At 49.7% G+C, this 25,573-nt stretch overlaps 1 protein-coding gene across 1 annotated transcript in view; it reads left to right on the top strand.

Moving 5' to 3' along the window:
- Positions 1-25,573, top strand: part of LOC147098014 (methylcytosine dioxygenase tet3-like) — a gene marked incomplete at its 5' end in the record, with an annotated part of 381,427 nt that overhangs the window by 295,527 nt on the left and 60,327 nt on the right. The window contains one exon of the mRNA XM_085971208.1: positions 23,365-23,458. Within this exon, the coding sequence (XP_085827334.1) occupies positions 23,365-23,458 (94 nt within the window). The remainder of the gene's footprint in view (positions 1-23,364; positions 23,459-25,573) is intronic.

The following is a 25,573-nucleotide window of genomic DNA, read 5'->3' as shown; positions in this document are numbered from 1 at the left end:
AAGTCAGCTCCTGAGGTAGAAGTACGGTAAAGTCCTGGGGCATTTTACTATATTGATTATATAATCATAGTGATTTATCTTTCTGTTCCGCGTGGGGATAGACTGGAGAGAAGTAAAGCAGGGACTAGCGTACTGCCTGTGTTGTCGGCTCTCGTGGCTTTTTGTTTTCTATCTCAGCCGCCGTGATACGTTTTCCCTTCTTGAGAAATTCTGCGACCGTTCTGACACTGAAGAGGAAAATAATTAACAAAGAAAGAAGTGAATTGTTGCGCCGGTTTGGGTTTAACAAAATAGCTTGTTCAGCATTTTACCAGCTGTAACTTCAGGACGAGTACATCTTTCTACTGTCAGCAGACAGTTACATCAAGCTGAATGAAGATGTTAAAGTACCGGGCACTTTAGAGGCCTCCGATGTTATCCTTTTAAGGGCAGTTTTGAGCCTCCACTAAAATAAAATAAGATCTATTACAAAACTGTTCAAGCTCAAATGAGGGCCTCGGAGGTTTCTCTGTTGCAGTTCAGACGAGGAAACGTCACAGGAATGCAGCCGTTACAGACGTTGCATGACATAATTGTGACAGGATACCCATGTTGAAAAGTACAAAAGATGCTCCATAACGGGACTGTGGTCGTCTTTGCTAACCAGTGTAGCCTGAGCCCAAAACTGAATTTTGCTTGACGCTGTGTTAAAAAAATTGGATCAAAAGAGATGATTATCTGAGTTGTCTGATTGGAATTGCCTGGGTTCCACCTCTCCTAAAGTTGCTGCAACAGCATTGCATCTGAGACCTGAAGTATCAGCAGCGTAACATATGTGCAAGTTAATGGGACCAAAACTAGCGGTAGTGGCCCGGTCGCCTGCTATACAACCCCCCAGATTTACCTTTCCATTGGAACGATACCTGTCCCAGCATTGGGCAGGCCCAAGGCCCAGCCGATATAGAAACATAGACGATAGGAGCAGGAGTAGGCCATTCGGCCCCTCGAGCCTGCTCCGCCATTTAATGAGATCATGGCTGATCATCCAAACTCAGTATGCTGTCCCTGCTTTCTCCCCATATCCCTTGATCCCTTTAGCCTTAAGAAATATATCTAACTCCTTCTTGAATATATTTAATGAATTGGCCTCAACTGCCTTCTGTGGTAGAGAATTCCACAGGTTGACCACTCTCTGGGTGAAGAAATTCCTCCTCATCTCAGTCCTAAATGGCTTACCTCTTATCCTTAGACTGTGACCCCTGGTTCTGGACTCCCCCGCCATCGGGAACATCCTTCCTGCATCTAGTCTGTCTAGTCCTGTTAAAATTTTATAAGTTTCAATGAGATCCCCTCTCATTCTTCTAAACTCCAGCGAGTATAAGCCCAATCGACCCAATCTCCCCTCATACATCATTCCTGCCATCCCAGGTATCAGTCTGGGCCACGGGCCTCGTCTACACCATACTGGCGAGGTACAGAATCCTTCTGGGCGTCCCCTGGCAGCTGGCCGACGAAGACCATTTGAATTTTGAGCTGCTGGGTCGTCGGCAGTGGCCCTCGCGCGGGTCTCGGTAGAGAAGGCTGAGCGATCGGGAGGGAGGGCGTGACCGGGAGATGGGGTAAGTAATCCCGAGGAAGGGGAGTGGGGGAGGGCGACCAGGAGGGGGGTTAGACAGCGATCAGGAGAGGGGCGAGGCAGCGATCGGTAGGGGTGGCCAGCAGTGGCCCGTGATTCGAATGTGGAGCCCCCGAGGAACACTGCTGCATCGCCCGGCTTCACATTCAGGCAAATATCCATTGAAACTTACTTTTTTGATGGCGGCCTTTAAGGACCACTGGTTAGGCCACACGCAGACCTGGTTTTCCTGAACTCAGCCGGCCCGAGGCACCAGCTCGTTCAAGGCAAACCAATTCGGTAAAGGGGGGACCACACAGGCTTTAGGCTCCTTATTTGCCTATCTTCTTGGGCAGTCCCTCGGAACGGAGGATATCTTGCTTCCACACTAAAAATGAGTTCTCAGGTGACTGATGAGTCCAATGCAGGACCTACAGTCTCTGTCACAGGTGGGGCAGATGGTGGTTGAAGGGGCGGGTGGGTGGGGTGCTTGGGTTGACGTGCGCCCCTTGCGCTGCCTACGCTTGGCTTCCGCTTGCTCCCGGCGAAGAGACTCGAGGTGTTCGGCGCCTTCCCGGATGCTTCTCCTCCATTTTGTGCAGTCTTGGGCCAGGGATTCCCAGGTGTCGGTGGGGATGTTACACTTTTTCAAGGAGGCTTTGAGGGTGTCCTTGAAGTGTTTCCTCTGCCCAACTGGGGCTGTCTTGCCGTGTCGGAGCTCCGAGTAGAGCGCTACTTTTGGGAATCTCGTATCGGGTATGCGGACAATGTGACCCGTCCATCGGAGCTGATCGAGCGTGGTCAAAGCTTCGATGCTGGGGATGTTGGCCTGAGCAAGAACACTGACGTTGGTGCGCCTATCCTGCCAGTGGATTTGCAGGATCTTGCGAAGGCAGCGTTGGTGGTACCTCTCCAGTGCTATACAAAGAGGCTAACCCTCGTTTCATGCAGGGTCGCTGGGCAACTCTCTTGATGCCTATTCCAATATGGTCCCCAAAAGGTAAGGGGCCAGAAATTCCGTAGTGCCCCATTTGGGGCGATAACTTTTGAAAACTCAGAAAAATATCGCCGGGCGATAATCATTTCCTGGTCCTGGAAAATTGCGCTTTAGCGTTCCAAGAGGGAACGGAGCGCTAAATCACGCGCTAACCACTTCTCTTCGGGAGCTAAAGTGCGAGAGCGGGACGGTAGTGGCAGAGCGCTGAACAATGTGGAGAGCAAAGATACCGACATCGGAGGCTGCTCCCCTCGTTTAAAGGGGAGGGCCATTGATGGCGCACAACATACTTCTGCTCAGTTCTGTGTTGCCAGGCGACCTGTGCGACTGCCATTACAGCCCCGAACACTCGCAGAGAGTGCAGAGCTCGGACACCTCACAGCAATAAAGCACCGAAAACTTTCAATGGGCACCAGACTGGTGCAAAGAATAAAGGTTGGCCTACCTGAAAACATTATCGCCTGTACATAATCATGTTATTCTGCCCTGGCATTCTATAACTGACCCCGCTCAGTTACCCTATCCTGTGCAGGTTTGTCAATTCTGCTTATTCCCTTGGGACATCAATTTAACGTCTTTTATGAAATATTCACTCCCTCCGCCACCAGCGTACCGTGGCTGCAGTGTGTACCATCTGCAAGATGCACTGCAGCAACTCGCCAAGGCTTCTTCGGCAGCACCTCCCAAACCCGCGACCTCTTCCACCTAGAAAAACAATGGCAGCATGGGAACACCACCACCTCCAAGTTCCCCCAAAAGTCACACACCATCCTGACTTGGAAGTATATCGGCCGATCCTTCATCGTCGCTGGGTCAAAATCCTGGAACTCCCTCCCTACCAGCACTGTGGGAGTACCTTCACCACACGGACTGCAGTGGTTCAAGAAGGCGGCTCACCACCACCTTCTCGAGGGCAATTAGGGATGGGCAATAAATGCTGGCCTTGCCAGCAACGCCCACATCCCAGGAACATTTTTTTCCCCAACAATCCAAAATAGCCACCTTCCCATCTTGTCATTTATATCCTTCCTGTGTAAGGATTTCGGGGTTTCTTTTAAACTGGTTTAAGGTAATCTACCTGGCCAGCAGTCTTTTTGCTGCTGCACTCTAAACCAATTTCGCTACCCCTCCTTTAGTTCTGAGTGGAGGAACTTATAATTAATGATATTAAAACGGAACACGTGGTTTGGATGAGAGAAAATTATCAAGCTTTATTAACTAAAAGAAACTACAATCACAATATCAAACTATCCCACACGAACACAGTAAAATTGTAAAACTATATATCAAGGGGGTACACACGGCAAAAACGAGGGATACAATGGCTACAATGTTATTTAAACAATCTTAGCAATTCCCTTAAATCACCATCCCCCCTTAACTCCTGCTAGGTTGCCTTGTTGAGAGTCAGAAAATCTCTGCTCACATGGTCCAGCGAAGAGAGAGAGAGAGAGAGAGAGAGAGAGAGAGAGCTCACCTTATCGTCCCAGGAAGTCAAGAGTCAAGAGCCAAGAGCCAAGAGAGCGAGCTGGCTGCTCAGCCCTTTTTTTATACCTGGTGAGCCCCTCACATCCGTGCCTTGCAAGGGCTGTGTGCAAAATTAACCCCAAAGCTGTGATAGGCTAACTCAAAGTGGTTAGATTGAGTTAATGTGATTTTCAGAGCTCCCTGTGCTGAAACAAAAGAGAGATACATCTGCTCTGTGGTCCAGTACTGGGTGATTGGAAACCCGTTTAAAGTTAACGCTTCCCATTCAAGGTGCAAACGTCTCTTCTGCAGTTTCAGGTGTATCTAAACAAATGCTAATAGCATTCAGTTGCTTTGTAAACAAAGCATTGTCCTTTGTCTTCATCGAACCTTACTTCCAAACACAGAAAGCTGCATTCCAAGCCTCTTTTGTCATTCGGCCATGTGGTGACTGCCATTTTATCCCTGGAAATTTAAAAAGCACATTGCCCAGGGATACTTTAATCAAAAACATGAATCTTCAGAACTGTAAATCATTGCGAATTCTTACAGTCCGCCCTTGGATACTTCCAGCTTGCTTGTAGTATCCTCTTGAAGAAATGAGCAATGATTTCTGACCCCCCACAAACAACCATCCCCTGTATTTACCTAATAGCTATCTGCCACTGATCCCCGTCCCGTCTATTCCCCTTAAATTCAAGAAAAAAACCATGGTACGGTAGGCATCTTACAGATACTTCAGTTTTCAATAAGGGGTCTCATACCCCTACACGCTTGTAAAATTATACAGTGTAAACCAAATTTACAATCCCCTTTTTTTTGCATCATAAGTTATTACAAAATGTTGCAATCTTAGTTACACAATGTACTCAAAAATTATCGCAAGCACGGAGAGGGTCCTACGCCTCTGCTCAACTTGGAGTTGTCACAAACTGGTCCCAAGCACGGAGAGGACCTCACGCCTCTGCTCAACTTGGGGCTGCAACACGAAATACAAAATATCATTAAACAACATGCTTATGAACCCCGATCATCACGGGCCGATGATGGGTCGCGAAATTCGAGTGGGTATTGCTCCTCCCACTCGGGCAGTAAAAGTACCTTCCACCCCCCTTTGATCGGCTTAAACTTTAAAACAGGCAGAATGGATTTAGCGATCAGCCTGCTCCGACAGCCCCGAGCCGTTCCCTTGTCCTTTTGTGGAGGCGGGGTACCCCTCACGTTTAAAATTACCTTCCACAGACCGAGACCGGGGATTATGGGATCTCATGACTCCCAGTCCCTCCCCCTCCCGTCTATAAAATCATTCCCGGGCCATCACCACCCACCCCCGGGGAACGCGTCCCTATGACCAGGCGCCCGCGCTTCCCCATCGTGACTCCTCAACAGCGAGGTCTCCCGCATGTGAACTTCGGTCAGGATAGTGCTGGGTTGGGGGCCGTGCCCCACCCAGCTGGGGCCATCTCCTCCCCGTAGGAGGAGTAGGCAAGTGCCTCTGGACTCTGTCCGGTTTTTCCCGAAGATCGCTGCGGGGTCTCCTGGATTCGTCCAGTGGCGAGGTGATCCCCAACATTCCGTATCTTCATTCGATGTCCAGCTCGGGCTGGGCGAACATGGCTGCTTCATTTTCTCATCTCCTGCAAAACTTAAAAGGGACATGCAGCCAGGTCTCACTGACCTGCTGCCTTAGGCGGAGACATGGTCGGGTCCCTCGACCTCGGACCAAAATACAAACATTCGGCACACATGTAAACTTAAACTCTTTGCACTTACTTAACAAACTAGTTAAATTAACAAAACTTAAAATACACCTTCCAAGCACGCTATATACACATAGCTATAATACAAATGCCGCCCGTCTCCGGACGGCCAGTCTAATCTCTGGCACTGTCGCAGATTGCTGCTGACTGCAGCGAAGCTGGACTGCCTCCTGTCTCTGGTCCCTCGCAGCTTATGGCTGTTGAGTGGGGGCCTCTGTTCTCTGGCTTTTCCCTGGCTCGGGAAACCACCCTACTCCACTGTAAAGTGGGTGACCATGCTTTCTTAGGCTGGGGCACCCGCTGAGACCTTCTGAGGGGTGTCTCTATGGGGGAAACTTTGGCTGGCGGACCCTGAGCTTGGGTCACAGCCCCAGCTGGCTGGGAACCTTCTCCCCCATGTCCAAATAGCCCGCACTGTATAATGTACCTGGCAGCCTGCCGGTGCAAATCTCTCTCTGGGTTTGTCTGCTCTTCCCTGCCCACTCCTGTGCTGGGGGCAGGTATGCTCTCACCACCCGCTGCTGGTGGCTGGAAATTTTCCTCCCCATGTTTAAAACCTGGTGTCAGCTCCCTCCCTATGTCTCCTGCAAGGGGGATTGCTATCCCTGCCCCCGCAGGGTCCCACATCATGGGGGGGGCCACTCTAGAAGCGGGCTGGGAAGCTGGCCCCTTTAAACAGGCCACAGTGCCTGTCTTTACAGGTGGTGAACTTGAACTTGCCTTGTACAATTTGCATTGGTTGACGTGGAACCACTTTGTGCACCGGGGTAGTTTTACAGCATAGACCATGGGGCTGGCCCTATCCACTATACTATAGGGTCCCATGTAGAGTGGCTCTAAACTTCCCACCCGGGCATAGTTTCTTACCATCACTAGGTCTCCTATCTCCCACTGGTGGCTCTTGCTAGGCTCGAGCAGCAGCCGGTTATTCCGATGCTGCTTCCCCATGCTGTCTGCTGCCTGCCCATAAATCCGTTTGAGGTGTTCTAGGAGGTTTCGGGCGAATTTATCCCGGTTTATTTCCTGCAGTTGTCCTTCGGTGAGAACTGGGGCGAGGACATGAGTGGGGGTCCTCATAACTCTGCCGGTCATGAGCTCATGTGGTGAATGCCCTGTACTTTTGGACTGACTGGCCCGGATCCCCATGAGGATCAGAGGTAGGGTCTCTGCCCATTTTTGGGGCGACCCCACAACCTCTTTCCTCAATCTTTCCTTAAGAGTACGGTTCATACGCTCCACAATCCCTGAAGACCGTGGGTTGTAGGCGACGTGCCACTTCCCTTGAATACCAAGCAGCCTGAGGGTATTCTGCATGACTTGGCCAGTAAAATGGCCTCCCTGGTCAGACTCCACGAACTGGGGCAGTCCCCACCACGAGAACACCTCCTTCGCCAAGATCTTTGCAGTCCCCATTGCTGTGGCCGTCCTGCAGGGGAAGGCTTCCACCCACTTGGAAAACACATCCACCAGGACGAGGCAGTACTTATAGCCTCCCTGGGTGGTGGGCAAGGGCCCTATATAGTCGATCTGGATCGACTGCCATGGTCCCTCGACCCTCCTAATGTGTCCCATGGGCACCTTCCTTTTGTGGGGATCGGGATTATTTGCTGCACACACAAGACAGCTAGCACAGAACTCGCGGACATCATCCCGGAGTTCTGGCCACCATCCCGCCTGTTCCACCCGTTGCCAGGTGGTCTCCGGCCCGGGGTGTCCCGCTCCCGGCCCCTCATGGGCCAGCTGAAGGAACTCCCTCCGGTGCTGCTGGGGTACTACCCACTGTTCCCCCCTGAACAGCATGCCTTCCCTTATGGAGAGGGTGGCTGCGCCATAAGGGCCTTCTAACTCCCTGCCCTCCATTACTGCACTCATGACAACCTTCAGGACTGGGTCCTGGGCTTGGACCGTCTTGAGATCTGGGGCTAACACTACCCCTGAGCTCCCTTGGGCCCCATCCCTACCTCTGACTGCCGCCACGGGCCCAGACTCATACGGGTCCCAGAAAGTGCCGGCGTGTGCGCCCTCCTTGGCCAGCATGTCGGCTTGCTGGTTACCCTGGCTGCGGGGCTCTGTGGAGGAATGGGCCTTCACCTTATGGATGAAAACAGCACCTTCCTCCCCCACAGCTGCCAGGATTTTCTCCAGTAGGGGCTTTACTGTCAAGGGCTTCCCGTCGGCGGAGGTATACCCACGACGGGACCAGATGGCCAGGTACTCCGTACACGAGTTGCAAGTGAACATACTGTCAGAGCAAATCGTATATGGGGTAGGGAAGATGTCGGGGTGTGTGACCACGTACATCACCGCGGACAGTTCAGCCTGCTGGGCACTCATGGTGTTAGGAAGCCTGATTGCCAAGGCAACGTCTGCCGTTGGGTCAAAAATCCCGCAACCCGTGAGTCGTACTCCAGCGGATACCATGCTGGAACCGTCTACATAGATCTCACGGCCTGTGGGGTGTATCCCGGCCCGTAAACCTATATCCACCTCCCATACCCCTTCTATGGAACACCGATGGGCTGTTCCAGGATATACCATATTGGCCGCGAGCTTTGGCTCGCAAAGGCCCCTTACCCTCAGATCCATCTGCGAGAGGAGGAGGGTCCAGCGGGCAATGCGGGCACTGCTCACTGTCCCATCTTTAATCCTCCCATCCAGAAGCATCTGGGTGGGTGTGTGGTGTGTGAGGAGGGTGATGGGAGAGGTGCCTGTGAAAACCAAAGATCTTTTCACAGCCCAATGTGTGGCCAAAAGGTGCCGTTCACAGTTGGAATAGCTCCTCTCCACATCTGTGAGGACTCTGGAGGAGTAGACCACGGGCCTCAGCTTGCCGTGCCGCTCCTGGAGCAGCACAGCACTGAGACTATCCCCGCTGGCAGCTACCTCCAAGAAGAACTCCCTTTTCCCATCTATTGCTCCTAGGGCTGGTGCAGTCTGCAAGTCTCCTTTTAACTTAACAAATGCCGCATGGCATCCCTCATCCCAGGACCACTCCACCCCCTTGTGTAGAAGATGGAGCAGAGGGGCCGCTGTGGCTGCATAGTCCTCTATAAAATCCCTGCAGTACCCCGTCAATCCCAGGAACGACCTCACCCCTCTTACTGAATTGGGAATCGGTAACTCCTGGACCGCTTCCCTCCTTGCTTTATCTATGGCCCTTTCTCCAGCACGGATGGTCAGACCCAGGAATTTGACCTCCTGGTGGCCGATCTGCGCTTTCTTTGGGTTTACCTTGAAACCCCTTTTCCTGAGCAGCTCCAGCAGTTCGGCTAATAGTGGGCCGTGCTCCTCTCCTGAATCAGTGAACAGGAGCAGGTCATCCACGTATTGAACCAACTGTGCGGGCTGGCTGAAATCTTTTAAACTATCTGCCATACACTGGTGGAAGATGCTGGGGCTGTTATGAAAACCTTGTGGCAAGCAGTTCCACGTGTACTGTTGCCCCTTAAAGGTAAAAGCAAACTTGTATTGATCCTCCCTCCTTAAAGGGATGGACCAAAACCCGTTAGAAATATCCAGCACCGTGAAAATGGTAGCGGATGCTGGAATACTTCCTATCAGGTCGGCAACTGCTGCCACCGTGGGCGCACAGGCTGGGATATTGCTGTTAAGCACCCGATAGTCCACCGTGGCTCTCCACGTATTGTCCGGTTTCCTGACCAGCCAAAGCGGAGAGTTAACGTGGGTGGCTATGGGCCTCAACACTCCCTGCTGCACCAAAGAGGCCATGGCTGCCTCCATGTCGGGTTCCGCCTCCTTGGGGAAATTGTACTGCTTTTGGGGCCGGGCCATGGGGTCCCCATCCACTCTAACCTCAAACCCTGTGACCCTCCCACAGCCGTGTTTGTGCGTGGCAAACGCAGCTAGATTAGCCTGCACAACTGTCTGGAATTCCCCTGGGACACCCTCGACCATGAGCTCGAGGTTGTAACCTTCTTTAGGCTTCACAGTACACAGGGTCCCCTTCCCTTCCTTGCGGGGAATGATTACTACACCTCCCTCTCCACCCGTATTGGCTCCCCACAGGCAATGATTGCGGAGATCCACGAGGATCCCGTGGCCCACCAGGAAGTCGGCTCCTAGGATCCCCTTTCCTCCCTCCGCCTCCCACCTTGCCAGGATACACGTCCATTCGGTCCGGATCGTTCCCAGGCGGATTGAGAGTGGCTTGGAGTATACTCCCGCCTGCTCCTGACCAGTGAATCCCGATAGTATGTATGGAACCCCGTTAGACAGAGGTGAGGTGGTGGGATTATCCGTATGGATCACAGTGCATGATGCCCCCGTATCCAATAGATAAATCCCTGTAACCTCCTCTACCTCCATCTGTACAAGCGGCCTCTTCCATTCATCATACTGGAGATTACACAGACGGACAGGCTGCACGGGCTCTAGCCATAGTGGGGAGGCAGAGGTGGGCGAGGGGGCGGCAGCACCACTGATGGCTGCTACCTTTCCCTGGTTGGTCAGGAGAGACCGCATTGCTTCCAGTAGCGGCTCAACTGAGGCGGGGGAAATTCCTGTCTCTACCCTCTGGACTGGGGCTGTGGGATTTTTTCTCTTGCTATCCTTCCAGAGATTCTTACAGTCTTTTCTCCAGTGACTGTCTTTCCCACACCCATAGCAATTTAACCTAGCCTGGGAGGGACTGTTCCCCTCCTGGTGCCACTCTTTCTTATACGGAGCCCCAGGTTTAACCTTGTGGACTTTACCCTTTTGCTGGGGGCTCTCCCTATTCCTAAATGCTACCGTAAGCTGCCGGATTACAGTCGCTTCGGTTGCTAGGGGGTCTCGGGGGTCAAACCAAGCATCGGCCTTTGCTCTTATCTGGGGCAGGCAATTGTACACCAGGCAACGAAGCCATTGGGTCCGCTGCTGCCGGTTCAGCTGTGCCCTATCTTGTCCCCCTGCACAGGCATGGTTGTAGACTGGCCACAGCCTGTCTGCAAATGCCTGTGGGGTCTCCCCTTCCTGCTGCTTCGTTTTACCTATGCGATCAAACGGATTGCCGTCGTTCGCACCCATGGCTTCCAGTATTTCCTCCTTCATGTTCTCAGAACCCTTCTGCCCTCTCTTGGCATCATTGGAAAGGGTCTGATGGAGCCTGCTATCCACAGAGAAAAGCAACATTCTGGCTTTCTCTGCATCATCACAGCCGTTAACACCGGCTGCCTGGTCTACTTGTTGGAAGTGCATTGAGGGGTCTCCCTTTCCAGAGAGCATGGGAATATGGTTCACCATGCCTCTGAGCTGTGGGGTATCATAAGGTATGAGAAAGGTATTCTGAACAGCCCCTGGGTTATCATTCACGGGCTGACCGTACCTCCGTTGTCTGAGGGGGTACACTGGTCCTGGTCCCCGCCTGCCTAGCGGGACCTGCTGGTGTTCTACCACCCCATTGTCCACCCCTCCTTGCTGCCTGAGCTCCCCAAAACCCGGAGCTGTGGGCTGCTGTCTTCGGATCTCTAATTCCCAAGCCAGCCTTTCCCTGGGTGTTGCCTCTGGGGCGGTTTGATTTGGGCTGCCAGTAAAATCCAGCTGACCTGCCTTCGGGCTGATCACGCAAATCATTCCCCTTGCTACCTTTAAAGCCACGTTAAGACTTTCTATCTCTGCCCTACAGGGGCCATGATCTGCTTCACCAAACCTGGCATTCTCTTCCCGCAGTCTCATCTCACTGTCCCTCGCCTCTGTGACTTCCTGCACAAGGCACTCTATAAATGCCTGGCATTTCGTGACCTCTAGTGTGAGGCGTGCATTCTCTTCCCGCACCCTCATTCCACTAGCTCTGGCCTCATACACCTCTCTGAGGCGTTCTACCTCCGCCTGGCATTTTCCAAGCTGGGACTCCCGATTCTTGGCCTCTTTAAACTCCTCCTGCTCTCCCATCTCACCCTTCCTAGCCCAGCCACCTATACCCCGATAGGTCGGCTTACACACTGCCACTACCTTCCGCAGGGCTACCCACATACTGAAAGCAAGAAAGACTTTGGGCCAGAAATTCGCGGCCAGAAGCGTGAGTACGGTCGGGGTACTCACGCATTTGGCCGTTGGAAATGCCGGCGTTCAGCAGGAACAGCGCATGCGGGGAACGCCGGCATTTCCAGACCCGAGGTCTATTCACAGCGCGTGCGACTGCACAGGTAGCGCTTACGCAGTGAACTTTGTGGATTTCAATGATGGATTCAGTGAGGGTAAGTCCTTAGAAGTTACACTTGAAAAAAGCAAGTGTAAAGTTGTTCATTGGCTGCGGAGGAAGATATATTTTATCGTGGAGCTTCTGAAATGCAATATTTTTGTTTGGGAAAGGGAGGGAAGTTATTTTAAGAAATTTTAAGTAAGTTTTAAAGTAAAAATTTTTTTTTTTAAAGGGTTTTCAGAACGGTAGGTAGAAGGAGCAATTGTGGCTGTGTGAATGGAATGTGAGAATGAGTTATGTATGTATGTCCACATATATTCCTTTACGTATATGTATGTATGTTTTATATTCCTTTACTAATGTGTATGAATGTATGTTTTTAATTATGATTTTCCAATAAGTTACTTTCTCTGAAAGTCATAATTAAATAATACATTCATACACATAAGTAAAGGAATATATACATAACACGCAAAGGAATATATACAGACATACATACTTTCAGAAGCTCCACGATAATAAATATCTTCCTCCGCAGCCTCTGGAGCAACTGTACCCATGCTTTTTTCATGTGTAAGTTGTAATGACTTGACCTCACTGAAAGCATTAATGAAAGCGGCGAATTATACTGCGCACGCGCTGCCTGTGCAGTCGCACACGTTCTGCCTCTGAACCCCTTCGTTCAGAGGACAGGAAATGCCGGTTTTCCCCACATGCACTGTGCATGCTGAAAACCGGCATTTCATCCGGCCAGATGCGTAAGTACCCCGACCGTACTCGCGCATTTGGAAGGGAATTACTGGGCCAACATTTTACATGTCAATAAAATGAAAAATTTAACAATTGCACGACTTGCCCCCTCGCATCTGCGACTGAGGGTCCAAGGAGGTGCATTGCGCAAGAGGTCATCATCGTACGTATCCTCACACTGTTCCCTTTGGGGAACTGTATGAAGTGGTGGAAGGATTTATGGCCGTGATTAACGCTCATTCCGTGACCGTAACCATCTTTGAACCAGCCATTAGGGTGGTTAGTCCTATGGCAGGAGGGTTTTACGGGCTCCCACAACCCATCTGAGGGGGGGGGGCCACCAACACCCACGGACGCAAGTATCCCGCTGGATGTCCACCCAGAATTTAAAGTTGGAGCTCCGACTCCACTTGCCGGGACTGTCTGGAGTGGGGTTCAAAACCCTACTCCTTCTGGCCCAGCGGCGGGGATGCTTACTGCTACGCAAAAGGCCCACTCCGCACAAAAGGTGACACCCATACGTTTCCTGCGCCTTTTCCCTCCCCATGACTGGAGCCCTATGCTGCCATTTCACGTTGCTAATCGGATTGGGCCTTTGTCATAGCGGTAGGATCCCCGCCGCTGGGCCAGATCAGGGTAGGGTTTCGAACCCCGCTCCAGACAGTCCCGGCAAGTGGAGTCGGAGCTCCGGCTCTAAATTCTGGGTTGACATCCAGTGGGATATTTGCGTCCGTGGGTGTGGGTGGCCCCCCCCTCCTTGTATAGCTTGTGGGAGCCCGTAAAACCCTCCCGCCATAGGACTAACCGCCCTAATGGCTGGTTCAAAGATGGTTACGGTCACGGAATGAGCGTTAATCATGGCCATAAATCCTTCCACCACTTCATACAGTTTCCCAAAGGGAACAGTGTGAAGACACGTATGACGACGACATTGCTAAATAAATAAATGGAATTTTAAAAATTCTTTTAGGGCTTTTAAAAGTCTTTAAATTGCTTTAATTCTCTTTAAAACTACTTCAGATTACTCAAAATAATGTGAACATTTTAAAAAGTTTATAAAAGTTACCAAAATCTTCAAAAAACCTCCAAAAACCTATTTAAACTGCTGCTTTGCATGTAAAAATGCTTAGCAGCTTGACAGAAACATTGGGGGCGTCTCCAGTGAAACTGAGACCTCAAGGGGCGTGTCTCACTTACACTGCACGCTCCTGGCTTCGCGCTGGCTGCACTCCTGGGCGGCGTGACGTCATACGCTGCCCGGGATTCTTCTTTTTCAAACACCAAGTCCAGGCGTCCCTGGAGCTGATCGGCAGTAGCGCGGGGTAAGTGCATATACGGGGCTTGCACGCGCGGCAAGCCCCGTTCACCAATTTCTGGCCCAATAACTGATGCTTTCTCTAGATCCAGACCACTTATCATATCAAAACTGCCTCCACTCCTACCTGGCTCGCCATTGTAAGGATTTCGGGGTTTCTTTTAAACTGGTTTAAGGTAATCTACCTGGCCAGCAGTCTTTTTGCTGCTGCACTCTAAACCAATTTCGCTCCCCCTCCTTTAGTTCTGAGTGGAGGAACTTATAATTAATGATATTAAAACGGAACAAGTGGTTTGGATGAGAGAAAATTATCAGGCTTTATTAACTAAAAGAAACTACAATCACAATATCAAACTATCCCACACGAACACAGTAATATGTAAAACTATATATCAAGGGGGTACACACGGCAAAAACGAGGGGTACAATGGCTACAATGTTATTTAAACAATCTTAGCAATTCCCTTAAATCACCATCCCCCCTTAACTCCTGCTAGGTTGCCTTATTGAGAGTCAGAAACTCTCTGCTCACATGGTCCAGCGAAGAGAGAGAGAGAGAGAGAGAGAGAGAGATAGAGCTCACCTTATCGTCCCAGGAAGTCAAGAGCCAAGAGCCAAGAGAGCGAGCTGGCTGCTCAGCCCTTTTTTTATACCTGGTGAGCCCCTCACATCCGTGCCTTGCAAGGGCTGTGTGCAAAATTAACCCCAAAGCTGTGATAGGCTAACTCAAAGTGGTTAGATTGAGTTAATGTGATTTTCAGAGCTCCCTGTGCTGAAACAAAAGGAAGATACATCTGCTCTATAGTCCAGTACTGGGTGATTGGAAACCCATTCAAGATGTTAACGCTTCCCATTCAAGGTGCAAAAGTCTCTTCTGCAGTTTCAGGTGTATCTAAACAAATGCTAATAGCATTCAGTTGCTTTGTAAACAAAGCATTGTCCTTTGTCTTCATCGAACCTTACTTCCAGACACAGGAAGCTGCATTCCAAGCCTTTTTGTCTCGGCCATGTGGTGACTGCCATTTTATCCCTGGAAATTTAAAAAGCACATTGCCCAGGGATACTTTAATCAAAAACATGAATCTTCAGAACTGTAAATCATTGCGAATTCTTACACCTGAACATCCTGTATCCCTTAATATTGAAATCAGTCTAATTTTCTAGGGTAAGGCACGTTTCAATAATTTCTAGTTACATCAGCATTTCCTGTTATATAAGATATTTTTTACTTACTGTTACTTTATTACGTATTATTTTATTATTATTGAATTCACTTTTCTCCTTTTGAATAGGCCCACCAGAAGAAAAAGTCAGCGCTGAACTGTTGTGGCGATGTTTTTAATTGGGTGCCGGTTTTGCAGGGGGAGGGGGGGCGGTGTGGGGGTGTTGGGTGCAGGGCGAGCGCTCAGTGTCATTAGTATGCGACCTGGGCTTTTTTTTTAACTCGCAGGCCTCATTTGCATCCCGCTGGCCAGCTGCCTACCCAAAAATGGAGGAAAGAGGCAGTCGCCAAGCTAAGTCATGGGTGGGGGGGGGCGGGGGAGATCAGGGCTATTTCATGGGTGGGCGAGGTGGGTATTTTTTGGGCTGCCCCATGAAGGAAAGTTTTTCACTGACCTTAGAGGCCCCCCCTCTTCTTGCCCACCAGGTTCCGCCGAGAGGGGGGTGTCCGTGGCAGGGCCCACTTAGTGGGTCATTAAAAATGCCATCATGTCCTGTTGACATCACAGGACCCCAATTTGCAGGTGTTAATGAGGCTGCCACTCCAGTTGGGCAAACACCTTGGCTGCCCAAGAAAAGGCCCCAAGTTTAAGAGAGCAGGAATCGAAGGGGAATGGGGTGGTAGGTCTTTGGACGGTTACTTTAACTGCATGCCCACCAATTCCCACGGTGTAGGGTGAGTTAAGAACATAAGAAACAGGAGCAGGCCAGTCGGCCCCTCGAGCCTGTCCTACCATTCAATAAGATCATGGCTGATCCAATCTTGGTCTCAACACCACTTTCCCGCTCTCTCCCCATACCCCTTGTAGTTCCAATGTCTGTCAATATCCGCCTTGAATATATTCACTGACTCCGCCTCCACAGCTCTCCGGGTAGAGAATTCCAAAGATTCACGACCCTCTGAGAGAAGAAATTCCTCCTCATCTCCGTCTTAAATGGGTGACCCCTTATTCTGAAACTATGCCCCCTAGTTCTAGATTCCCCCACGAGGGGAAACATCCTCTCAGCATCTACCCTGTCAAGCCCCCTCAGAATCTTATGTTTCAATAAGATCCCCTCTCATTCTTCTAAACTCCAATGAGTATAGGCCCAACCTGCTCAACCTTTCCTCATAAGACAACCCCTTCATCCCAGGAATCAATCTAGTGAACCTTCTCTGAACTGCCCCCACTGCAAGTATCTCCCTCCTTAAATAAGGAGACTAAAACTGTACGCAGTACTCCAGGTGTGGTCTCACCAACGCCCGGCACAGTTGTAAAATTCCCCAAGTTACAGTAGTTGATTTTTTGTTTTCCCTTTTCCGGCGTGGGCCGTACAAACACTGGTGCGCAGATGGAATGGTTTGTTCACCTCAATAACATCACTCACATCAGTTGGAAGTGACACTCCTTGGCTGTGCAGCTGTGAAAAATATTTGTGCTGGCCAACAAACAGTAAATTACCAGATGGTGCCAAGTTTCGTGAAGATTTTTAGTTCATTCATTAGAACAATATATATAACACAGTTGTGCCTGCATATATATGACAAATAAAATTAAATCGAATTGAATTGAATTGAGTATTCTAACATTGTATTGTCCTCGAAATAAATAATGTTGAATAAATAGGTTGGGGCAAATTACAAGACAATAGCACTTTGAGACATAGAAACATAGAAGATAGGAGCAGGAGTAGGCCATTCGGCCCCTCGAGCCTGCTCCGCCATTCAATGAGATCATAGTTGATCATCCAAACTCAGTACCCTGTCCCTGCCTTCTCCCCATATCCCTTGATCCCTTTAGCCTTAAGAAATATATCTAACTCCTTCTTGAATATATTTAATGAATTGGCCTCAACTGTCTTCTGTGGTAGAGAATTCCACAGGTTCACCACTCTCTGGGTGAAGTAAGAGACATTGAGAGTAAGTTGTTTACAGATGCCCTCACCTCAACCCTAAAATGTTAAATGTATGACATTCAGCGTTAATCAATCTAAAACTTATTGCAAGATTTTCCAGTCATTTTTAGTCAATGGTTGGAGAACATAACTATATTCAAAATTTGTGGGGACAGTTTTCCACCATTTTGCAAGTGTTTATTTTCTTATGGCTGGCATCATGGCAGACAGTGCTGAACAATAAAACAATAAGACTGTGGATATTAATTTGAAGGCGGGGATGGAGTTCAGTGGTTCTTTTGAGGTCAGGAATCCCGGAAGAACGGGTTTCCCTTAGGTCCTGCCGGCAGGACCTGAAACATTTTTTTATCTCCGGTTCCCAGCCGCAGCCAGCTGGCTGCCGGGCGGGTAGGCCTTCAGCACCAGCTGCAGTCGTGGAGCGGAGAGGAGGGAGGGATCGGAAGAGCTGTGGGGGAGATCAGAAGAGTCAGTGTGGGGAGATCGGAAGGGTCGTGGCGGGGAGATGGGAAGGGTCGGTAAACTGGATCCAGCAGGTAAGTGGAAAGGCACTTACCTCCCGGATCCAGCAGTCCTCGCCTCTGTTCAGCCGCCGGGTTTCCCGAAGCCCGGAAAACTGAGCCAGCCAGGGTAAAATTTAAAATGGTGATTCACCATGAGGCACGCAGCCTCATTATAATATTTAAATCGCTAACCCGCTTCCTGGGAGCAGGTTGGTTGCCCACCGCCGCTGTTAAAACCGGAAGTGGGCGGGTTGGGGTTGGGATTCAGATTTTTTACATTTTAATGCCCCCAAACCTGCCCGTTTTTAGCAGTTAAGATTCCCCCCATAGTTTGAGGCTGGATAAGATAACCTGAACGGAAGCAGTACGGTACCATACGATTAGAATTGAAGTGGCACTGTCATAGAGTCATAGAGTCATAGAGTAATACAGCACGGATAGAGGCCCTTCGGCCCATCGTGTCCGCGCCGGCCATCAAGCCCTGTCTAATCTAATCCCATATTCCAGCATTTGGCCCGTAGCCTTGTATGCTATGGCATTTCAAGTGCACATCCAAATGCTTCTTAAATGTTGTGAGGGTTTCTGCCTCCACAACCCTTTCAGGCAGTGAGTTCCAGACTCCAACCACCCTCTGGGTGAAAAAGTTCTTTCTCAAATCCCCTCTAAACCTCCCGCCCTTTACCTTGAATCTATGCCCCCTAGTTATCGACCCCTCTACTAAGGGAAAAAGCTCCTCAGCATCCATCCTATCTATGCCCCTCATAATTTTGTACACCTCAATCATGTCCCCCCTCAGCCTCCTCAGCTCCAAGGAAAACAAACCCAACCTGCCCAGTCTCTCTTCATAGCTGAAGCGCTCCAGCCCTGGTAACATCCTGGTGAACCTCCTCTGCACCCTCTCTAACGCGATCACATCCTTCCTGTAGTGTGGCGACCAGAACTGCACACAATATTCCAGCTGTGGCCTAACCAGTGTTTTATACAGCTCCATCATAACCTCCTTGCTCTTATATTCAATGCCTCGGCTAATGAAGGCAAGTATCCCATATGCCTTTTTTACCACCTTATCCACCTGTTCCGCCGCCTTCAGGGATCTGTGTACTTGCACACCCAGATCCCTCTGACCCTCCGTCTTGCCTAGGGTCTTTCCATTCATTGTGTATTCCTTTGCCTTGTTAGTCCCCCCAAAGTGCATCACCTCGCACTTTTCCGGGTTAAATTCCATTTGCCACTGTTCCGCCCATCTGACCAACCCATCTATATCGTCCTGCAGACTGAGGCTACCCTCCTCGCTATTTACCACCCTACCAATTTTTGTATCATCCGCGAACTTACTGATCATACCCTTTACATTCATATCCAAGTCATTAATGTAGACCACAAACAGCAAGGGACCCAGCACCGATCCCTGTGGTACCCCACTGGCCACAGGCTTCCAGTCACAAAAACAACCTTCGACCATCACCCTCTGCCTTCTGCCACTAAGCCAGTTTTGTATCCAATGTGCCAAGGCACCCTGGATTCCATGGGCTCTTACCTTCTTGACCAGTCTCCTGTGCGGGACTTTATCGAAGGCCTTACTGAAATCCATGTATACCACATCCACTGCGTTACCCTCATCCACACACCTAGTCACCCCCTCAAAAAATTCAATCAAATTAGTCAGACATGATCTTCCCTTGACAAAGCCATGTTGACTATCCCTGATTAATCCTTGCCTCTCCAAGTGGAGACAAATTTTGTCCCTCAGGATTTTTTCCAATAATTTTCCTACCACTGATGTTAGGCTCACTGGCCTGTAGTTCCCCGGTTTTTCCCTACTACCCTTCTTGAATAATGGTACTACATTAGCGGTTCTCCAGTCCTCTGGCACATCCCCTGTGGCCAGAGAGGTCCTGAATATATGTGTTAGAGCCCCCGCAATCTCCTCCTTTGCCTCACACAGCAGCCTGGGATACATTTCATCCGGGCCTGGGGATTTATCCATTTTTAGGCCAGCTAAAACCGCCAATACCTCCCCCCGCTCGATGTTAATATGTTCGAGCATATCACAGTCCCCCCGCCCTATTTCTATGTCTACATCGTCCTTCTCCATAGTGAAAACAGACGCAAAAAATTCATTCAGAACCCCTCCTACATCTTCCGGCTCCACACACAGATTGCCACTTTTGTCCCTAATGGGCCCTATTTTTTCCCTAGTTATCCTCTTACCCTTAATATACTTATAAAACATCTTCGGATTTTCCTTTATTTTGCTTGCCAGTGTTATTTCATGGCCCCTCCTTGATCTCCTAATTTCTTTTTTAAGTATCCCCCTGCACTTTTTGTACTCCTCTAGGGCTTCCTCCGTCTTTAGCCTTTTGTATCTACCAAAAGCCCTCCTTTTTTTCCTAATCCATTCCCGTATATCCCCTGACATCCAAGGTTCCCTGTGGTTTTTGGAACCACCCTTGACCTTTACGGGAACATGTTGCCATTGTATGATCTCAATCTCCCTTCTGAAAGCCTCCCATTGCTCCGATGCGGATTTTCCTACAAGTAGCTGATCCCAGTCCATTTTGGCCAGATCCTGCCTTATCCTATTAAAATCGGCCTTCCCCCAATTTAGAACCTTTATTTCCGGCCCATCCCTGTCCTTTTCCATGGCCACCTTAAATCTTACCATATTATGGTCACTATCACCAAAGTGCTCACCTACTAGCACTTTTTCCACTTGGCCGACCACATTCCCTAGAATTAGGTCCAGTACCGCCCCCTCTCTTGTAGGACTTTCTACATGCTGGCTCAAAAAGCTCTCCTGGATGCACTTTAAGAATTCTACACCCTCTGAGCCTTTCACACTCTGACTATCCCAGTTAATATTGGGGAAGTTGAAATCCCCCATTATTATTACCCTATTATTTGCACATTTCTCTGAGATTTGCCTACATATCTGTTCCTCTATCTCCCCCTGACTGTTTGGAGGCCTATAGTACACTCCCAGCAAAGTGCTTGCCCCCTTTTTGTTTTTAAGCTCCACCCATATGGCCTCATTGGAGGACCCTGCTAATATATCATCCCTCCTTACTGCAGTAATTGACTCCTTAATTAATATTGCGACACCCCCTCCTCTTATACCTCCCCCTCTGTCTCGCCTGAAGATTCTGTACCCCGGAATATTGAGCTGCCAGTCTTGCCCTTCCCTCAACCATGTCTCCGTGATAGCAACAATATCATACTCCCATGTGTTTATCAACACCTTCAGTTCATCCACCTTATTCGCAAGACTCCTTGCATTAAAATAGATGCCATCCAGCCTTGCCCTTATATATTTGCCCTGTCTACCAAGCTGACTTGTTTTTTTCTCTATAATTGGCAGCACATCCCCCCCTATTTCAGCTCCCCTCTGTATCCCATCCCCCTGCCAAGTTAGTTTAAACCCCCCCCAACAGTGCTAGCAAACCTCCCCGCAAGGATATTTGTCCCGCTCTGGTTCAGGTGCAACCCGTCCGACTTGTACAAGTCCCACCTTTCCCAGAAGCAGGCCCAGTGATCCAGGAAAGTAAAACCCTCCCCCCTACACCAACTCTTTAGCCACGCATTCATCTGCTCTATCCTCCCATTCCTATACTTACTAGCACGTGGCACTGGGAGTAATCCAGAGATTACAACCTTTGAGGTCCTGCTCTTTAATCTGTTACCTAGCTCCCTAAATTCTTGATGCAGGACCTCATCCCTCTTTTTACCTATGTCGTTGGTACCAATGTGGACCACGACCATTGCCTGTTCACCCTCCCCCTCCAGAATGCCCTGCAGCCGCTCAGTGACATCCTTGACCCTGGCACCAGGGAGGCAACAAACCATCCTGGATTCACGTCTACGGCCACAGAAACGCCTATCTGTTCCCCTTACTATAGAATCCCCTACCACTATTGCTCTCCCACTCTTTTTCCCCCCTTCCTGGGCAGCAGGAGCACCCCCAGTGCCAGGAAGTTGGCTGCTGCTGCCTTCCCCTGGTGAGTCATCCCCCTCAACAGTATCCAAAGCGGTATACTTGTTTGAAAGGGGGATGCCCGCAGGGGTTCCCTGCACTACCTGCCTGCCTTTGTTGCTCCGCCTGATGGTCACCCCCTGTGCCGCCCTGCCCTGAGGCGTGAACAACTCGCTAAACGTGCTATCCACGAGCCTCTCAGCATCGCGCATGCTCCAAAATTCATCCACCTGCAGCTCGAGCGCCGCAATGCGGTCTGCAAGTAGCTGCAGCTGGATGCATTTCCCGCACACATGGTCGTCAGGGACACTGGCAGCTTCCCTGATTTCCCACATGGAGCAAGAGGAGCAGAACACGGGTCTGAGCTCTCCTCCCATGACTTACTCCTTTAATTAATTAAAAATTTTATTCAATACCCCAGTTACAGGTATACTCTAGGGCGCTTTATTTACCAACTGTCCCCACTACACCACAGAAATGTAACACCACAGAATTCAAGCTTGTATTGAAAAGAGAGAAATACTCACCAACCAATGTCGTTTAGTTAATTTCAACTGTGTGCCAGCAAGTCTTTTTGAGAAGGATTTATTTTATTGTAGTTTGAACTGTGTTGTTTTGAAGCTTCTGCCAAGATTACAGAAAGGTTTGTTACAAGGGGCAGTTAATAATTAGGATTTGCCTGCATTGTGAAATACTTCTAGCGCCCCCGTGGCCGAAATTTATCGGTAGCGCCCCGAGGGGGAGGTGGGGCGTTACTGGAAGCACCCCGCCTCCCTCTTGGGGCGCTGCGAGTGAATATCGCGGCGCTACGTGCCGCAGTACTGCAGGCCTTCCTCCCCTTATTAAAGGGGAAGGGCCCTGCGCAGCATGACCTGGGGCCCAGCTGGGCCACCAGGGATCGGAGTGCTGGCAAAAGAGCCCGGCACTCAAGAGAAGTGCCGGGCTCACCGAGAGCAGCCGGCACTCCGCAGGGGAGGCTGAAGAGGAGGCCGGGGACAGCAATGGGGGACAGGTGCTGGCAGGTGGCCAGCAACAAAAATGGCCGCCCGGCACCTCCCCTTTAATTAGCACCGCCCTGGCCGCAGGTAGGCCCCCCTTGACCCTGTTGGACATAGCGGTCGGCGGTAAGTCAGGGGGCGCTACCGAAGATCGTGGCCGGGGCGCTGCGCACGCCGATGGTGTCATCGGCGGCGGCGCAGTGCCGTGGGGCGCTTAACGATTACCGCCACCGCTAACCTCCTGCTGAATTGCGCGGGAGGCGTTAGCGGCGTTAGCGGCGCCGCGCCCGGGCGCTAGTTGCTTTGTGCCCCGGGAGGCATAAAGCAACCTAATTTTTAGGCCAAATATTTTGAATCAAATATGCCATCAGTTCCCAAAAAGGAGTTGCCACAATAAGCATATGCAGCTGGAAAGATCCAAAAGGTTTTTTGGGGGGGAGAGCGACAGAGGGAGCTGAGTCCATTCTAACATTCCTTTAGCACATCTCTGTGGAAGGTGTAACCAAGTGACTGCAGTTAAACCATCCATAAACTGGATCAAACGTACAAGCAAGTAACATGTGGCTGTGTGAAAATAGATTACAGGAGAAGATGTACCTTTAGCCAGTCACAGGTCAAAAAGCTACGCACTGTAGTTTGCAATAAGAGTTCGCCTGCCAGATTAGCCCTTTTTGCGAGCCTGGATGCCTTCTGTACATAAAGGTAATCTTTCATCTTTCTACTGGTTTAACTTACCCATAATTTGTGTTTCTTTCAGATATGGGGAGAAGGGAAAAGCAGTTAGAATTGAGAAAGTCATTTACACAGGGAAGGAAGGAAAAAGTTCCCAGGGTTGTCCAATTGCAAAATGGGTAAGTGCTCGGTTCTTTTTTTTTTGTTGATTTTTATTTTCTCCTTTATCCTTCCTCGACTGAGGTGCATTTCATAGCATTTTGCCCAATTGGTCAATTAATGGAAACTTGGATAGCAAGCGTCGGTTGACTACTCACTATGGGAGCTGTTATACACCCGAGCCTGCTCCTGCCTTCTCCAACTATTCACCCAGGCACACTTCCACCCGCGTTCCATCAATAAAGATCAGTAACGGGAAACCCTGACTAATTTATTTTTTAACCTTCCCAAGCCGAGATACTGAAGCCGACTTTTGTACACCCGCTGCCTGACTGTGTACAATTTTACACAACTCCCCACTGCAGTACGAGCTAAGTAATTTAGTAGCAGGACACTTGCCATCACATATACCACATCTTACACTTATCGACTAACTCCTTTACTCTTAAAGTGGCATTGTCAGCCTTTCAACATCTTTTTAAGCAGATTCAGTTCATGAATCATATTGGAATAAGCTTCTCCAAAAACTCTGGCCACGATCTTACCTCTGGAGACGTGCTGGAGGCAGGATCTTCTGGTTTACGGGTTTTAGTCCCGCCCCCAGCGACGTCTGACCAACCCATGCTATTTTCCCTTGATTGGTCTTGTTACTAGCCAATTAAGGGAAAGCCGCTGACAGATGACGTCAGCGTATGACGCTTCAGCTGTCGAAAATTTTTTGACAGATGAATTGTCAACGTTTGACAGCTTTGAGAAGCTGTCAAACACTGACAGTCTCTGTCCTAAGGTGAGCCCTTGCACACAGGCTCACCAAGACCTCTCTCCTCAGCAGAAAGCAGATGGCTGCTGCATCTGAGAATGCAGCAGCAATTCTGTCATCTCTGCTGTTGAGATGAGGCACCTGCGGATCCTCAAAGGTTGAAGCCTGCAGGAAGAAGCAAAGGTAAGGAAACTTTTTCCAACACTTTACACTCACCTCTCATACTTACCTGTCCACACTTGCACCCATCACTCACCTCCACAGCGCACTTTTCGATCCCTCCGACCCCCGCAGACCCACTGCTCGCCTGGCGAGGTTCGCAGCCATCAGGAAGCCCACAATTGCAGGCGTAAAATGGTGAAAAGCCTCAAAACTGCCCGTTAACTACCTGTTAATAGGCAGTTAATTGGCTCTAATCCACTTTCCGCCTCCCAGGAAGATGGTTCGGAGGTGGGTTGGGAGCGGGGATGGGACCCACTCCCAATTTTTCACATTTTCCCAGCGGTCCCACCTCCAAACCCGCCTCCTCAGGGCTGGGAAAATCCAGCCCTCTGTTTTAGGATGTTTGTGAGATGAAGAATCCTCAGTGTAATGAAATTATAAACCTACTTATAAAGAACATGTTTATGATTTTGCGATGAATAGAGCACAGAGTAAATCTCCCCTCACCCGCCCTCTTGGTGACCTGAATAGTTCCTGCTTTTTAAAAAATTAGTTTATGGGATGTGGGCGTCACTGGCAATGCCAGCATTTATTGCCCATTCCTAATTGCCCTTGAGAAGGTGGTGGTGAGCCGCCTTCCTGAACCGCCGCAGTCAATGCTTATTTGCCAGGGTTTTGATAAGGTAGTACCAGGTTTTCGATAAACCTTTAACAAAGGTTGCTTTATTTCAGAAATGCAATTATATGTATACAAAATGCTACTGAAAAGCTTAAATAAATCCTCAATAATCAAATCAAACAATTGCAAAAAAATCAAGTGATTTTAATCAATATAGACTGGAATCGTGTTCCAGCCTATTGTGGGTACAGTAGCATAGTGGTTATGTCACTGGACTAGTAATGCTAGAGGACTCGATTAATGATCTGGACACGTGAGTTCAAATCCCACCACGACAGCAGAGAAATTTAAATTCAATTAAATAAATTTGTAATGGTGACCATAAAACTACTGGATTGTTGTAAAAACCCATTCTGGTTCACTAGTGTCCTTTAGGGAAGGAAATCTGCTGCCCTTACCCAGTCTGGCCTATATGTGACTCCAGACCCACAGCAATGTGGATGATGCTTACCTGCCCTCTGTGGTTCAAGAAACGCAGGAGCAGGAGTAGACCATTTGGCCCCTCGAACCTGTTCTGCCATTTAATGAGACCAT

The sequence above is a fragment of the Somniosus microcephalus genome, chromosome 30, assembly GCF_052327205.1.
Source record: "Somniosus microcephalus isolate GS21.2 chromosome 30, FLI_Smic_1.0, whole genome shotgun sequence".
Taxonomy (NCBI): Eukaryota; Metazoa; Chordata; class Chondrichthyes; order Squaliformes; family Somniosidae; genus Somniosus; species Somniosus microcephalus.
This window is presented reverse-complemented; position numbering and strand designations above follow the sequence as displayed.